General features: G+C 36.3%; 1 protein-coding gene across 2 annotated transcripts in view; it reads left to right on the forward strand.

The window, feature by feature from the left end:
• The window catches only part of KIAA0825, a 237,978-nt gene that overhangs the window by 32,638 nt on the left and 188,195 nt on the right, over positions 1-17,145 (forward strand). For both annotated transcript variants that reach the window (XM_082074214.1, XM_082074215.1), the window contains exon 4: positions 1,450-2,119. In XM_082074214.1, the coding sequence (XP_081930340.1) occupies positions 1,450-2,119 (670 nt within the window). The remainder of the gene's footprint in view (positions 1-1,449; positions 2,120-17,145) is intronic.

Genomic DNA, 17,145 nt, shown 5'->3' on the forward strand with positions numbered 1-17,145 from the left:
TTATTTTTAAGACTTTCCTTTATGGGAGACAATCGTACTCTCTGTCTTATGTTCAGAATTAGCTACTGAGGTGCAAGTCTTTAATTTTTTAATTTTTCTAATGAGCAAAGGGCAATAGGAAGATTAAACTCTTGTTTTGTCCTGTAGGATTGCAACGGTTTTGCATCATCCAGAGCAAAGAACAGGAGTTCTGATATTGAAAATGTTTGGACTGAAAACCATGGGGCAAAAAGAAAAAGCTCACTGAAGTTTCTGTTCTAAATATTTTTATGAATTATCGTGAAAGTTTGCTATAGTAGAAAAATTGAACTTTTTTGGTTTGGAAATTATTATATTTACACAATACCATACAGAAATATGAGTTATTTCTGTCTCTTTCAAAATGGGAAGAGAAAAAAGGTTCCTCAAAGACTGTAGGTTAAGAAGTCAGTGGTTCTGCAGGTGGAAGGCTGTGGACAGTTTGTTCAGCAGCCTTGCTTTACAGGACGGAGCATTGTGGGGAGACCAGATACAGGACGTGAGTGGGGAGAACTACCCCTATGTGCTTTGCCACGTAAGTGGATAAGCCTAGGACTGTGGCCAAAGCTGCAGTAGGAAAAATGTTGGAGATGTGGGAAAAGTTTGGGGTTTTTGTGGGTTTTTTGGAGAGAGGAAAGAAGTTTAGTGTCCATTGACCATGGGTCTTTGGGGTTGCCTTCTACTCATATTTTGGACATGCCTTGTTCATGCAAATGATTAACTGATTTGTTAACTGGGTCCCTTCATCTTCTCTAGCCCATATAGCTGAGATATATATGGAGGTCGCTATATTGTTAATGTATGCATCTGCATCTTGGTTTGACAGGATACACAGCTTCTTGTTCTTTTGCTCTTTGTGATCTAAGCCTGTTCAGTTCTTCACAAGTTTCCAATTTTAGTTCTTTAAGGGGGTCCTGAGAGGCTTATTTCATCCTTCAGACTGGCCTTTTTGGTGGTTGCCTGCTGAGCCAGAAGATAGCAACAATTCTGTAAATTCCTCTCTTTGTTTTATGAGAAAAACCTGTTGATTATCTGTGTAAATCTTGAGTAATTTTTCATAGCAATTTCTTTCAAAGATGTGTGTGGACCACAACAAACAAGCTACCAGGGCTTACCTAATGAGCTTTCCAAAGGTTTCCTTTGAATTGTGAGTTAGAATTGGTTGAGAAAAGAGGTTGAGGATGTAAGAAAGATAGGAAGAGGAATGTGAGTTGTTGGAGCAGTTAGACAAGGAGATAGATTGGTGCACAAATCCATGGGAAAACAGGCTGCGTTATTTCTGTTGTTTATGTACTGGTTTGTTTCTATCTCTTAATTGCTGGTAAGATAATTAGCATTGGAAACAATTGGTACTCTACCATGAAGCTGTGTATTTTATGAACCAGAATTAACGAAACATTTCTAAAATACTGTCTGATTTACCTTTCTTAGCAAAGCTTGCTGAAGAATGAGCAAAACCAAGAAGAAACGATACTTCACTTCCTCCTGGATCTCTCCAGTCAGTGTGGTGTCTCGTTTCCCTGTACTCCAAGTGCGACATCTTCTGAGTTAACATCTTCCCTTCATGCCATTGAGGACGGTTCAACCATGGATGTGAAATCTCTCTGGGATGATGTGAGATTGCATCTTCGGCGATTTTTAATAAATAAACTGCAAAGTCAAGAAGGAACAAGTGCTAATGCTTTTCAACAACAAATGGAGTTTAAAACTCAGTGCATACAGCAACTTTTGTTTCTTTATCCTGAATCAGAAGTCTTAACGAAGTATCAAAATGTGCAGAGTAAAGTGGTTAGCGATCTTCTGCAGAACTGTATTTTGTCTAGTTGTGGTGAAACAAGTTTTGATAAGGTGGTTCATGGTTACCAAAGTTCCGTCCCCACATTGTGCACAATGATAAAAGAGGATTTTTATATACTAAGTGGAACTATCGATCCTTCTTCATCACTGAAGTTTATTAACGAGACTTATCTGGATACCATCACTGAAGAAATGACAGTTCTTCTTGAAAGACTTTGTGAGCTGCAGTTCAAAGAAAACGCTCTACATGTAGTTAAGGCAAACAAGATTTCAAAGAAGCATAGAGGAACAGTTCATGCTGTGGGTTAGTATCCTTAACATTCATTGTAGTTAGATATTATTTTAATTATACTGCTGGGGTTTTTTTCAATATACTTGATTATTTCCAATGAAGAGAGAGGCCCGAGATTATTCATTACAGCTTTATGTTTTAAACATGTTACTGCAGTAGAATTATAGAGTGTGTCAGAACTGTGAGGAAGAAGGTTTTAAAGTGAGAGTATCTTGTGCTTATTAGACAGAAACTCCATTATTATTCACTGGATAACATTGTCATGTCATAGTCATTTTTTCAGTATAGCTTATTCTGACTGCTGAAGTAGATAATAGAATAAGAACTATTTAATCCAGATTAAAAAAAACAAAAAACCAAAAACCCACAAATTTTTCAGTCTTCTTCCTCCATTTTTTTTTAATTATCAGGAGTTTAAAGAAGATTATAGGAAAGTTTGTACAATAATATGACCATGAAATAGGCACAGGTTCATACATCAATACATACATGATTCAAAACATTATTATGCAGGTTCTAGCTTTAATTAAAAAAAAAAAATTGAGGGGGCAAACAAGGCCCCAAAACATTTAAGTTTTCTAGTCTTGTGAAAGTACAGTGAGTTGGGGTTAATGCTACCTGGTCATTTCTTCTTGTTATAAGGAATTTAAGACAGGAAAGGAAGCTGTTATTCATGTGCTATTTTTTGTACTTTCTTTTTGCAGTTGGTGAGTCTGACATGCTAATTTACAAAGGGAGGAATCATGTCTTCAGAAAAAAAGTCATACATAATGGAAACTTTCATAACATAATTGCATGATTGTATGTAATTGCTTTTCAATGCAGAGTTTTGAGCACTCCTCTGTGCAAGAGCTGTTTGTTTAAAACATAGCCTTCCATAAAGGTGAAGTAGTTTGCAGACAGAAAATATTAAAAGTTTAGAATCATGTGAAAAATACAGAAACAGAAGGTAGATCTTTGGGTTGTACAACATACACAAGGATGAATGGGATCATGATTTGCCAGGTCTACACAGAAGAAAGTTCTGCTCTTGTGAGTTTTAGAATTCGTATACATGTTAATGTAAGTCAGTTGTGTTCAGTTCTGGGCCCCTCAGTGCAGCAAAGACATTGAAGTGCTGGAGCGGGTCCAGAGAAGAGCAACAAGACTGGGGAAGGGACTGGAACACAAGCCCTATGGGGAGAGGCTGAGGGAGCTGGGCTTGTTTAGTCTGGAGAAGAGGAGGCTTAGAGCTGAGCTCAGCACTCTCTAGAACTACCTGAAGGGCAGTTCTAGCCAGGTGGGGATTGGGCTCTTCTCCAGGCATCAGCAATAGGACAAGGGGCCATGGGCTTCAACTCTGCCAGGGGAAACTGAGGCTGGAGATGAGAAAGCAATTCTGTGCAGAGAGTGGTCAGGATTGGAATGGCTGCCCAGGGAGGTGCTGGACTCACCGGCCCTGGAGGGTTTTAAACTGAGATTGGACATGGCACTTAGTGCCATGATCTAGTCAATGGGCTGGAGTTGGACCAAGGGTTGGACTGGATGATCTCTGAGGGCTTTTCCAACCCAGTCCATTCTGTGATTCTGTGAACTATAAATTCCACTAGAAAGAATCCAGAAAGAATTTTTCAACAGGAGCTGCAATATAGAGGGATATGTGAAACATATGAAAGATAAGGCAAGGGGAAAGGCACGCAGATAAATAATGTGAAAGGATGAGAAGATCAACATAGAGCTAATACATTAGTGGGATGGAGTGTTGGTGAGGAACAAGGAGTAGTGTCAGAGTAATGTTGAGTTATGGAATCAATGACAAATATATCTTTGAGTTACATTGCGAGATGGGAGTCAGTGAAAGGATTCACTGGCAAAAAATGACCGGCACGGAAGTTTGTAATGTAATTTTGATTTCAATCTCAAAACAGCTCACAAAGGTGATGAAGTTCATTTATCCCATTTTACATCTAAGACATGGCGATTAAGTTGACCATAAGGGTGGCTATCTAGAAAATCACACATTAACTGTTTCTATATTACTAGAAGGAAGAGAACGGTCCGTCAGTTTATTAAGATAGTAATTGCTTAAATTTCCTTTGCCACAGAATGTACCTTTATATGTTTTTGTGCCAGCACATCTGTCAGGACAGATTTCCAGTGCACCGTTCTGTTGTATATTCAAAACAACAGACGAAGATTAAAATGTACAAAGTAAATATTGGGACCTGCTTGCAACTTTTAAAACATTTGCTGCAATTAATTAAAAAAAACCCTGTATTTCAAAAATCCACAAAATATTATTTTTATTCAAAAGGCATTAAAGGTTGGATTTGCAGGTGCAGCAACTGCCCCCTTAGCACCCATAAAATGTGTCTAGAAGTGTTGTTTGCTAATATAATGTAATCCTCAAAATTACTTTATTCACAGTGCCTGTCGTGCTTATGTCTTCATCTTTTCACTGTATAGTACTTCATCTTATTTTCCTTCAAGAGGTTGGTATGGGAGGCAAGCTCTGATTTGCCTGCAGTCTCTCTTAATAGTTTTCTGCAGAATTTCTAGATTTTGTGAACGTGTCACAGCATATTATTGGTGTTTTTAATCAACTCAAAAAAAGTTTATACTTGTGTCATTACCTAAACCAATTGTTATCGAACAGCTCATATGGGAAGAGTCTTTTCTGGGGAGAGATTTCTCTCTTCTAAATGTTTTAATGTACTGTGTATATACCACACCAAGTTAGAAAAAGGCACTTTTCCTTTGGAATTAAAATGTTTACAAGGCAGTTCACACTTGGGAAAAAAGCCTATAGAATAATGATTTTGGGAGGTTTGTAACAGTAGACAAGTTCTTAGCATCAAGTGGCTTTTCCTGCTTGGAACTCATGTTAGATTCTCACAATTGAGAGTGGAAGTCTGTATTTATACATACATTAAATTAAAAGACAGCTTTAACAGGTTGCCTTGGCAGTAATACCCAGTTTGCTGAGTATCAGATAAAAAGACGTGCTGGATTATGGAAGGAAGGGGGGAAAGTTTGTTTGTTTTTTCTTAGCTGAAATACACTTATACTAATGTGTTTCTTATTTTCTCATGCGTGTTGCCTCTCTTTTCTGGGAACCACCAAACCAGCACATTTCAGAACAGCAAAATAATTTAATTTAGGGCATTCAATTGGGAATGTTATCTCAGAGGTGAAAAAAAGGGTTTGTGTTTAATTAGTCCACCCTCGGGGAAATGTGGTTTTCGGTTTGTTGGTGTTTTGTTTTGTTTCTTTGTCTTTTTTTGGTGTGTGTTGTGTTTTTGTTTTGTTTGTGGGGAGGTTGTGGATTTGTTTGTTTTTTTCATAAGAACTTACATAATTGATCCTATTACGTAGGAGAGGAATGAAATAACAGAAAAAAAGGAAACAACGCTAGAACCTTCCGTAAACTTTATATAGATGAGCTACTTCTGTCAGGAAAATATAGGCGGTCTATAGCAAGTGTTATAAATCTTTAAAATATTTCATATATATCAATCTATTTGCGAAGTAACAAATTAAGATTTTTGTTTTCATGCTGCATTAGAATAGTTATTTGTCAGGTACTGTAGAGAGACCGTATCCGTCTATCGGGATTGAGGGCAAGCGTGGTTTGAGAGAAACCAGCAAAATGGTACATGATGAAAAGAGGCAAATTCCTTGGAAGTTGGCATCTTTGATGGCCAGCTCTGCTGGGGGCAGGTGGGTTTGTGTTACAACTTGATCCTGTTCCCAGATAAATCAGCGACTCTTAATACCTTTAATCCCCCAGGATTCAGCCATTAGTAGCTGGGCTACGTTATTGTAATAGGTTTTTATCTGGCACGGGCCGTAATTTCTCTGTGTGCTCTCAGCACATCATCGGTGTTTCCAATCTGCTAAAGTAACATCAGAAGAATGCTTCCCAAGCCCCCTCCAACTATTTTTGATGGAATTTTGTAAGATGTTGTTTCAGTATTTCTATGGTATTAATCAAATATGTCTTTTAAAAGTTTATGTAATGTTACAGTATTAAAAAAAACAACACTAAAAATACTATGTATCTGTTAACATACTTGTCATGGAAGGATTTGTGCAGACAGCTCGTATACAGCTATTCTCATCTGATTTTTTGCTTAATTTTCTATGTGATATTTCTCAAAAATCATTTGCAGTAAGTCTATTAAATGTGGATTGTGCTTTTACCTTTTGAACTTTTTTGTGTTCATTTGTTTACAAAAATGTTAAGCTAGTTTAATCGAGCATTACTAACCTATCTTAATCTTTCATCTCTTTTAGATGAAGAAACAGCTACTCTAATAAATGATAAGACATCAGCCACAGAAACTTAAAAACCATGAAATTATACACATTTTATGTATTAGTGGGATATATCCCTTGGTTTTATTTATATAATTTTTTTAATATATGCAGTGAGACTGTAAATACGTATGTAATTAACCTATTTTTAAATTTCCTCTGGTTAAAACTAAACAGATACTAGAACTTTGAGTTTTATTTGTTGTGACATATTGAGATTCATTGGTTTAATATTTTCATTCATCGCAAACTTGTGCGAGACCCTTAAATAGGCTCTCAAATCTAGTGGCATTTGCCAATAAAATATATATTCATATATTTACATAGCTAATAACTTCAAAAATCTTACATGATTTTTTTAAAGAGGCAATACATAGTATGTTCATTAATATCAGTAGGTGATTATTTTTAAGAAAATATAATTGCAAAGGGGAGATAAACTGAAGTGATACAGATTTGACTAAGTACGTTTTTAGCTACATAGTAATTGAATCACCTTCACTGGTGTATTTTAACATTGATATTTTGATATTTTACCCTTTTGCCCCAGTATAGCATCCTGTTACTTATGTGTCCAGCAGGCTTCCTTCCTCTTTTCTTTCTCCAGAATATTCTGTTACAAAGGTATATTCAAATGCAAACTGTGATTTAAATTTTGATATTTTAAATTTATTATCTTTAAGTATTCATGAGTTCTAAAGGAATATATTGCGTTCATCAAACACCTAATGTGAATATGGCATAAATCTAACCTTGAATAGAAGGACTCAACATTGTTTACAGGATCTGCATTGGAGCAGTAGTGTTGAGAACACGAACATAAACGGGTTTTAGAGTAACTTGTTGAGATGATGGAAACTGTGGGACATAAAGTGAAGCTACTTGGTAAGGAAAGTCTATTTTGAGGTCACTTATCCTTCCATATTCCCAGCAATTTGTTTTCCAGCTAACTTGAAATATGAGTTTTTGGTTTTGCACATTTGACTGAAATTTGATTTCTCCTTTACTTTTGTGTGCTTTATTTCCCCTAGTTTATAATTTCCTCCCTTTGAAATAAAGAATGTTAGTTTCAAACTCGCTTTTATCCTTCTATTAAATTAAGTTGTTCGTGATCTCTTGAGCCACAATTATTGGCTACAACTATTATCTTTGTCTTATGTCTCAAAAATACGCGTAAAATAACATTGATACTCGCTGGTTTAGTGACTCTGTGATGAAAAATACAGTTACTCATGTCTGAGAATAATTAGGACTCAATAGCTTCAGTATAATTTGTTTTCTGATTTATATCTGGAAATTAAAGGATCCCAGAGTTTATTTCATTTAATTAGTATTTATGTCTTAGATTGCAATTTATAGCAGATAATGTACAGTATTTATGTTGTAGTTACAACTGCTTTTCCATTCTATTTTCTTATCTCTAGTCCATTTTTGAAATCTAGCTTTCTACAAGTATTAAGAGGGAGAGAACCTCAGTCACTTGGCTTATTGCAGTTCTATGCTGGAAAGTCCCTGTAGCGCCTTTGAGAAGCGCTGGTAAGGCATGCTAGTGTAAAGTTGCCCATATGCATTAGGGATTACAATATACGGAATCACATCCTGCCTTATCGGTTCAAATTTGTTATGTCGCCCAGATCCTTCCATTAATAAAAGCAAGTTTTCAGTTGTCTCTATAACGTGTTGCTGAAGACCAAATGTTTCAGAAATAGAATATCTTAAAACTTAACTATGGAGGTTTGTTTAAAGTTGTTTGGTTTTTTTTTCATTAATTTAAGATTGAAAATATTTCAAGGCCTAGATACCTATTGTAGTGTAGTATATAATCTATAAAATCAGAGAAAAAATGAGGGCATCGGTAAAAGTGACATGGCTACTACATACAGGTTGAGGGAAGATGCGGCTGTTGTCATTAGATTTTTGCACTTATAAATAATAGAGATCCCTAATTTTGTATTATGAGCCAATCGGAAGAGGGATCCAATCACCTATTTAAAATAAGGGAGCAAACAGTGTTGGTGGGAATTAATAATAGGAAGTGAAAATTGAAAACCAGTGGACACACAGATATGCAGATTTCTGCAGTTGTCTTTGTTCCTTGGGAAACCTATAAAATTTTGGCAGCCGCAACAAGATCCTGTTACTCAGGGGAAACACAATAAATGTCTTTGCATTTAATATAGGAAATAATGTGTTTCATAGCCTCTTTGTCACATATTATTTATTTCTTATCCTTGCAAGTATTGTATTTGATTTCTACCGAACAATTATATTAAAGGGAAATATGAGTAGTACTGAGGAGAAAATAAAACCATCTGTTTGAACATACAGCGTTGAAGTTTTAATAAAAAAGAGGTACTATTTTAAAGGCCATATGAACATAATACCCTAGGACCACAAATGTGTTTCTAGTGGGAGAATGACATTTTCGCAAAGATTACAAAAGCATTAAGCTTGTTACTTTTTAAGCTTATAGTAGGGGGTAAGATAACAGTATCTAAGTTACTGAAATGTCAGTTGAACTGACAGAATTTCAAAGCTGGTAGCAGCCTGAATACATTCCTTCTTTTTAAAACAGTACTTGAAATTACTTATTAAGCCCATTATATTAAGATAGGCAGTGAAATCTCATTATTGACTCTTTGTCATATTGAAAAGATGCCTATTCCAGAATTTTATTATCATGTTTGTTTGCTAAGTAAACACTGACTTTACATTTCAAGTTACTTATATAAACATGAAATTCTTGATGTATTTTTGGGTTGCGTTTTTTTTGACTGTTGTGTCCTGATGTTCTTCCACTTCATATTTTCCAATGGGAACTTGAATCTGTTTTCTGAATTCTTGGGAGTTGAAAGGGGCGGAATTCTATTTGTGGTATTTATTTTATTTTACTTTCAGAGTGTCCACAATTAACAAACATCAACTAATCATCTTTCTTTTTGCTCTCTCAGCACACCTGTCTGTTCCTCCTAAGCATGAAGAGAGCATTTAACTTGCTATGCCCTCTAATTATTGCGTTCTTCTCCCACATTTGAAAGATGAAAGTGATTTACTATCCAGTCTGATACTTGTTGAGTAGTCAGAGGTCAATCTGCAATTTATATAGTGTAGTACTCATGTTAATAATAATAAAGTGACAAAATCCAAGAGAGAATAACTAAGCTAGGCTCTCTTTTACTTCAGAATATAGGCTTGTATGAATAAAAGTGTGTAGAACTATGGCAGATAAAACAAGACTGCAAAAATGTCATTTAAAGAGACTCCTGCGCCACCATCATATAAGTTAAATAGATGTTCCTGACTGTGATTTTTGTCAAGACAGAGAAGCTCTCTGTGAGAAAAAATGTATTCAGAGAGCAAGTTTAACTTTAAAAGGGCAAAATTATTTTAGTCACAATGGTTTCTTTTGCAAAAAATCGTATGTGCTTAAATTGAGGGTGTGTCACATCCACAATAGAGATGTTACGTTCTAAGTTAGAACATGAATCTCCTTTTCACTGTGCCTTAGGCTTAGAAATCTAAAAAAACCTCCATCTTCAATCAAGGGACTACGGAGATTTCTAAAAACAAAGCTTTCTGTCATTTTATAATAACTTTTCACTACATTTGCTGAATATCTCAAGGCAAAGGACATATTCCTGTCTGTCTGATTTGGAGAGCATTAGGGTGGTTATAACCCCATCCAGCATAGTTAGAAATGTAGGAGCTGGTGCTCTGGAGATTTTTAATACCCCTCAATGTTGGGGATTTTCTGGAATTGTGCCAGTTATTGGTCTCAGACTTTCAAGCTCTTCGTTTTCCTCAGTAGCTCCATGCACTGATCATCGTCTGGCTAAGATACAAACCTTTAATACAAGGGACTTGCCGTTGATGTGCACGGAAAGTTCAGCAATTTCTGTAGCACAGAATTTAGGTGTTTGTTACGCACGGTACCGTCAGCTCATCTCTAAAGAGCTGGTTTAACTGTAGTCTCGGCTCAGTGAGTAGGAACCTATAGATCTGCATGCATGCTGACGTATGATTAATCCTTCATTTGTAGCACAGAGAATATTCCAGCCTTTCTACAAAATATTTGTTAAAAGGTGATGAATTACCAAACCTATTTGTCTAGAAGTTCTTAAATCTGCCCTTTTTTTCTTGACACTTAGACTTATTTCTGATTTTTACATTCCTTGTAAAAATAATCATGAGAACTTTGTGGTGACTTTGCCTGACTAGAGTTTTGAAAAATAAAGAGGTAGGAAGCTGAAATATGAGTATTGACTCCAGCTTTATAAGTACTTTTTGAGTGTTTTCTCTTATTAGAACAAAAGCTGTCACTATCTGCCTCTGTTATGTGTTGGAAATTCCAAGGAATAAGAGAAGCAAAACTGACAGAGGCACTTTAATCTATTATTTAAGGAAATAAATAATATCATGTGTAGACTACACAAAGGAATGATGAACACTTGATAGAAATTCGCCATTGGTTGAAAGTTCCTAACTATCTAATTTTAATAGCGCGGGTCTGATGTAACAAAGCAGATCTGTGAGACACCCAGCCATTCCACTGTGAATGTAAATGCACAGGATGGAAATGAAGATAGCAGGCATTTTGTCTTTGCAGACATTTAAGAAATTGAAATCCAATTAAAATAAATACGTTAATTACTGTGTTTTCAAATACAAATTACAATTGTCTTTTATCAACCAAGTGTTTTAAACGGTTTACAGGGAAGCAAGTCCTATCAAAGTTACAATTCATGAGGAAGCTTGGCAGACCTGGCAGTACTTAATTTCATTTTGAGCAAAGACCGAAGAAGAGGATCAACCTCTTAGAGTTCTTCAGGAGCTCCTTTCGTTCAAAACAGGTGCTGTCTACATTTTGCTACAGGTTCCCTCAGTTCTTATGCTTTCTCCAAATGCTCTGGTGTTCTCTGTGCATGTGTCTGAAGGCTTCAGGGAACGCAACGACTCCCTCAGCCCACAGTGCAGGCAAGAAAACTCAAAAAACGTGTGGAACCAGTTTCTGTCAGTGGCAATGCCAGAATATGGTTCAGTCCTACCGAGAAGTGTTGCAAAGAGCAGCATTTTGTCATAGGATAATTCTCGCAGCTTTCTGAGGAGCACTGTTTGCTTATAGTTGCTATTGCAGAAGAAATTGTCGATTATGGAGTATCACCTAAAAATCCCTCAAAACATAAATGCCATAAACAACTGCAAATATAGAAAAAACTACCTACAAGTTTTCAGACTGTTTTAATTGAAGGGAAGTTTAAAGAATGTTTGCTATTTCATTATTATGATAATTATCTGAAAATTATTGGACACCAGCTGCTAAATTCCATGCATGGACCCATCATTAATTAGTTTTAGTTCAGGGAGTAATTGTTTACATTTGAATTCTTTAAAATGTTATTGTATACCAGAATTTGCAGCATATAATCAGAAGGCCTTGTGATTTATTAGAAGGTACGTGTGTTTTTGAAAATTAAGGAGCAGGTTGAATCTCCGGTTTCGGAGCAATCTGAGATAGGTATCTGTGTAGAAAGTAATTTTATTAAACATTATTACAGGGCACTTTATCCTCAGAGCAATGCAGGAATTCCCTGCAATTTGTTCAACAGGGTTGTAAAGTAGCTGTATGCTGTCAAGGAGTCGGATCGGTGAGATGATTTGCTCGAGATGACGACATAAATTTGTTGCCAGAGCATGATCTGATGTTCTCACTCTCCAGCCTATGTTGACAGCACTGGCCTATCCTTCCATCAGTCGGCTGGTGAGCGTGGGTTCAAGTAAAGATTTGATTTTGACAGACCTATAAACTCAGTGTTAACAAAGCGTTTGGGAGCAAACATCCAGCAAGCTGATACAGAATCAACCTTCACCGGGAGGTGGAAACTGATCTCATTTAGCTGGGAAGACATTATGGAGCAGATTTGATTAAAATTTCATGTATAGTGAATCTCTTTCAAAAGATTAGTGTAGTCTTCACTGAGGTTGTTTAATAGCTGGCAGTGACATATCTCTTTCTATGACAGACACACTCTCTTGATTAAATATATGCAAATTTATACATGCTTATTGTGTTTATACTGAGTTGAGATCCCTTACTTCACTGCAGTTTTTTGACACATGCACAGTATGGATGTATAGTATAAGCACTTACAAGAGCCACAAGTTAATGGTGATGTCTAGTACGAAAATGTTCGCTATCTTACAATCTATGACCTTTTTTTTTAAAAAAAAGGGACAAAAACAAGCCGACATGTAGTCTGCTTGCGTAAGCTGCGTTATCAGATCCTCCCGGCACCCCAGGGCTTCACTGGAACTAACAGGGAGCAGCAAGGCAAGGCAGGTGTTTAAAAAACAACCCTTAAACACCCAGATAACACTTTGCATCCATGTGGTTTCCTTTGCTGCACAGGTAGTTCTTTATAGGTCTGTCAGTTTCAATCAGCAGAGAGTACGTGTGATCAGTATATCTGATAAACTTGTCAATGCCTTTGTAAGGCAGGATTCCCCAACCTATTCTATTCAACTCTCCTCCCCCCTCTTCCCTTTTTCATCATTTCAAGTAGAATCTTGATAAGACAGAGATATGTCACAGGCAGCTGTGTGTAGCTAGCTCAGGCTACAACTAATTTGTGCAGGAAAAAATTAAATCAGGAGGTAAATTATTTCGTGATTGCTCATTCCCAACAGAGTTGGGCATCATTCTGAGGAAAATATCAAATAATTGGTTTCAGGCCATGTCAGACACATGCAATTCCCTGCACTAATGGCTGTGTGAGGTAGCACTGGGCCTCAGGGGTCACCAAAGAACTGAAAATAGCTTAGTGCCAGGCACAGCAATAGAGAGGCAGAGCACATAGGAAATGAAGTGGCAATAAGTGCAATCTATAGGGGAAATGTGCTTCACTTGGAGTTTAATATATTGGCTTAGAATCTGGCAGTAAGCCACGCAACAATTGTTTACCTTTTTGTCAGCATCTGCATCTGTTCTGTTTTGTAAACGGCACTTTCAGTCGGTAAATGCTGGAATCAATAACAACTGTTAAGGGATTTCCTTTCTTTTTTTTCATATTCCGTAACAAATGCACGCTAGGAACAATGTTTGCCTGAGATTAACAAGGAACAGACATTAACAGGGTCAAAGGGATTTGGTGGGGAACATTTTATAGCTTCTTGGGTTTGCAGTAATTGTATCTGTGTGATTTGAATGTATCTTGTAACCTATCCAAATTAAACTGTTAAAAAAATGCTAGCATGCGGTAATGAAGATGATTTTTTATAATTATCTCAAGTACTGTGTGTAGAAAACTGCTGGCACTGTTTGTAATAATTTAGTTGTGTGTAATATTGTGTATTACATCTGCTATGCAGATACATTAAGTTCCCTCTTACAATATGAGGAAATTAGTGATTATATCCAGCAATACTAATTATTTAAACCTAGCAGTTACATTAAAAAACATACACCAACATGCAGTTTGAGGAAACTGTGAGCAGATGTCCATAAAAATTGAATATATCATTACTAAATGCAAGTGAAAGAGTAATACAGTTTATATACAAGCTCTGTTTAGGAGATACTGTGCAGATGAATGCTGTCATAAATGCAAGATTGTTATAATAGTTATAGCATCACTTAAAAGTTAATATCTCTGAGAGCTGAGGAACACATTATAGTTAATGGAATTTATGTATGTAACTCCCTGTGCACTGCTTAGAAAATTTACCCCTTCAAATATCCCTGCACACAGTGACTATCAGTAGCTGAGTTTCTCTTGTTTTATTAGGCTATTTTTTTTCAGATTTTAACAAAATGTTAGTTCCATTTATGAAAAGGCTTTATTATACGTACACAGGTTGGAGCTAGATCTACGTTTAATATACGCTTTTTGGGTTTTTTTTATTTTATTCCTCATACAGCTTTATTGGATGAAATCCCTGACAACCGCTTTCCTGTGTGCCTTGTAGGACAATATTGTAGATCTATCTTACATGAAATTAAGCCTTATAAATGGGGGCAGGGGAATGATATTTAATGTATCGGGAAGGTATTTTACAGTAAAATTGATTAAAAGGGTTTTAAACCCTTGGTTCCTGCTGAGGGAGAAGTCCCCACTGTAATCACTGAAGACAACAGTCATCAGGTTGCTTTCCAAGGATTCCGCCGCGAGTCTCGGGAGCAGTTTAGCCAAGCGGCTCTGTGCACCGAGTAGTAAAGCTAATTAATCTGAAAGCAACGCCGTTCTCCAACACCCACCACCAGCTCACCTGTGACACATGGGTTCCTGCAGCACGTTTTACTGTGTCACATCCCCGCAAGGGTCACAATGATCAGACTTAGCCATTCGTGTTTTTTGAGATGTCGTCAATAACGCGTTGCTTAGGACATGTCGGGTGCCAAGCTCATAACAAAAATCACAAAAGTTACGTTAGAGTTATGGGATTCATTTCTGTGGGTATCTTCTTATCCCTTTTGAGGTTTTAAATGCTTCCAGGCTATAACCAAGGAAATTGGAAACACTTTATTTAATGGTTTCAAGAGCAACAGTTTTGAGGAAAGTACCACTTTTGAAACTTGATATGAAATCACAAGTTAGCAGGTGTACCCAGGTCATTCGGATCTAACACACCCATATTTCTCGTGGTGCTTCGTTTTTAGAGACAACAGCAAATCTTTTAAAGTTGTAAGATAAAGACAGGTATCTCACTACTGAATTGAAGTATTTAGGAGAAGCTCAGGTACTATGATCAAGAACTTTATTGAATCTGTGACTTTCACTCTATGTTGCTTGGAAAATGCTTTAATGAACTTATTAGCTGGCTTAGAATTCATACGCGCACTTCCCAGCTTTATGACTGGTGAAATTCTGTTATGCCATCGTTCTTATTCCTAAAACCTCCCAAGTGGTCACATTATTTTGCAGAAAATATCTTTATATACAAATACATAAGACTGAGTTTCAGTATTAGTGACATAATGTATCTACACTAAATTTAAACTTGACATTTGAATGACATGCTGATTTTTTGTCAGAATTAATATTGTGTAGATTTAGGTCTACAATGTATTTAATTTATCTTATTAGAAGATGAGATATTAATTTAACTGTTAGTGTTGCAGGGTTGTCCCTGATTTCACTAGTAATCCCTATGTGTCTCTTTTTAAAGTATTGATATTATCTATTTCACTAGACTATATGGGCTTATTTTTTTAATTGTTGATGGATAAAAAAGCAGAAAAGTCTTAGAGAAGGGCAACAGTGTGATAAAAAATGTAGAACAGCTTCCATGTAACATGAAAAAGCAAGCTACAATACTTCAGTTTAAGAACACAATTAAGATGGCAGGAGATGGTAGATGTCTATGAAATGATGGGAGGCATTATAAAAATAAACAAGTATCGGTAGTTGATTGATTCTTAAAACTAGTTGGGATCAGGAGAAGCTAGAAGACTAAATAGTCAAGCAAAAGAAATATTTGTTAACCCAGAGTGTAGGTAAAGTGTAGAACTTTCCACAAAATATTATGGATGTTAAAAATTTAAATGGGGTGAAAGAGTAATTGGAGAAACTGATGAAATAGAAACAGCTGTGGATTATTAATGTATGTATTAATGTGTATGCCACATCTGTCTGCAGATGCTGCTCATCTGCAGTGGTCAAGAGCCGGGTGAGCTCTGAGGAAAATACTGTATATGGTTTCCTTGTTGTATTATTTTTTAGTCTTCCAGTCACTGTCCAAGCTCAGGATACGGGGATGAAAGGTTTTGTAGCAGAACCCAGTAGAGCTGCTCTTACAATATTACGGTCAGATGTTTGTGATATATAAAGACTCTCATTTAATAGCCATTTCTGTCTGTTCTCAGGATTTTATATTAAAAACTTCAGCAAAGTAACCATCTACTTGTTTGGAGTCTTGTGGTTTTCACACTCCAAGAAGTGTTGAGTCATGCATTTTGATTGTTTATGGGTAGAAAGAGTGTTTTGCCAGATAGTTAAATTGTTTTCAGTCTATCATTTCAAGCCTGAAATACAAGAAAGAAGTGGTTTACGGCAGCGTGCTTATCTGCAGTTTAGTAGTTCTGAGGCCTTAGAATGCTATCAAAAGCCTAAATAAGTAGCTATCTGAATTTTGTGTGTGTGTGTAACTTCATCTGCATAAAAACAATGCCATTTTTGCTGTTTTCTAGGTAAATGTGTCACTAAACCTGGTTGCTGAAAATTATGGTGAGAGTACTTAACGTTTTGTAAGGGTGTGTTTGCACCAGGTGCTCAACTTGAATTATCAGCATCTGAATCTAAATATTTACTGTTAACCAAATGTCATCATTTGTGCAGTGAAACAGCAAAACCCCGTGGATGTTACTGATTCTTGACTGTTTTCAGCAGAAATTTGTTTCTGGATTTTGCCTATGCTCTTTCTATCTATGTACTTTCATAATCTTTTCTGGATAGTTTCTTCAATTTCAGGAGAATTTTCTGGTCTGAGAGGAGGGAGAAAAGCAGGAAACTGTGGGATGACCATTGAAAAGATTTTGCAGTTTGAGTGATTCCACAAATTATCATAGAGGAAGAGGATCCATAACCTGGGTTACAGTGGATGTTCTGTTCCAAATTACACAACAGCTCAGTAAACTTGTTTGGGTTTAGAACATTTGAATGTGCAACTGGAGAGCTTTTCCATAGGGATGGTAGAACTCTTTTGGCTTAAATTTACCTAAGAACCTGGATTAATTCTGTGTTAAAAAA

This window comes from Streptopelia decaocto (genome assembly GCF_964273445.1).
Source record: "Streptopelia decaocto genome assembly, chromosome: Z".
Taxonomy (NCBI): domain Eukaryota; kingdom Metazoa; phylum Chordata; class Aves; order Columbiformes; family Columbidae; genus Streptopelia; species Streptopelia decaocto.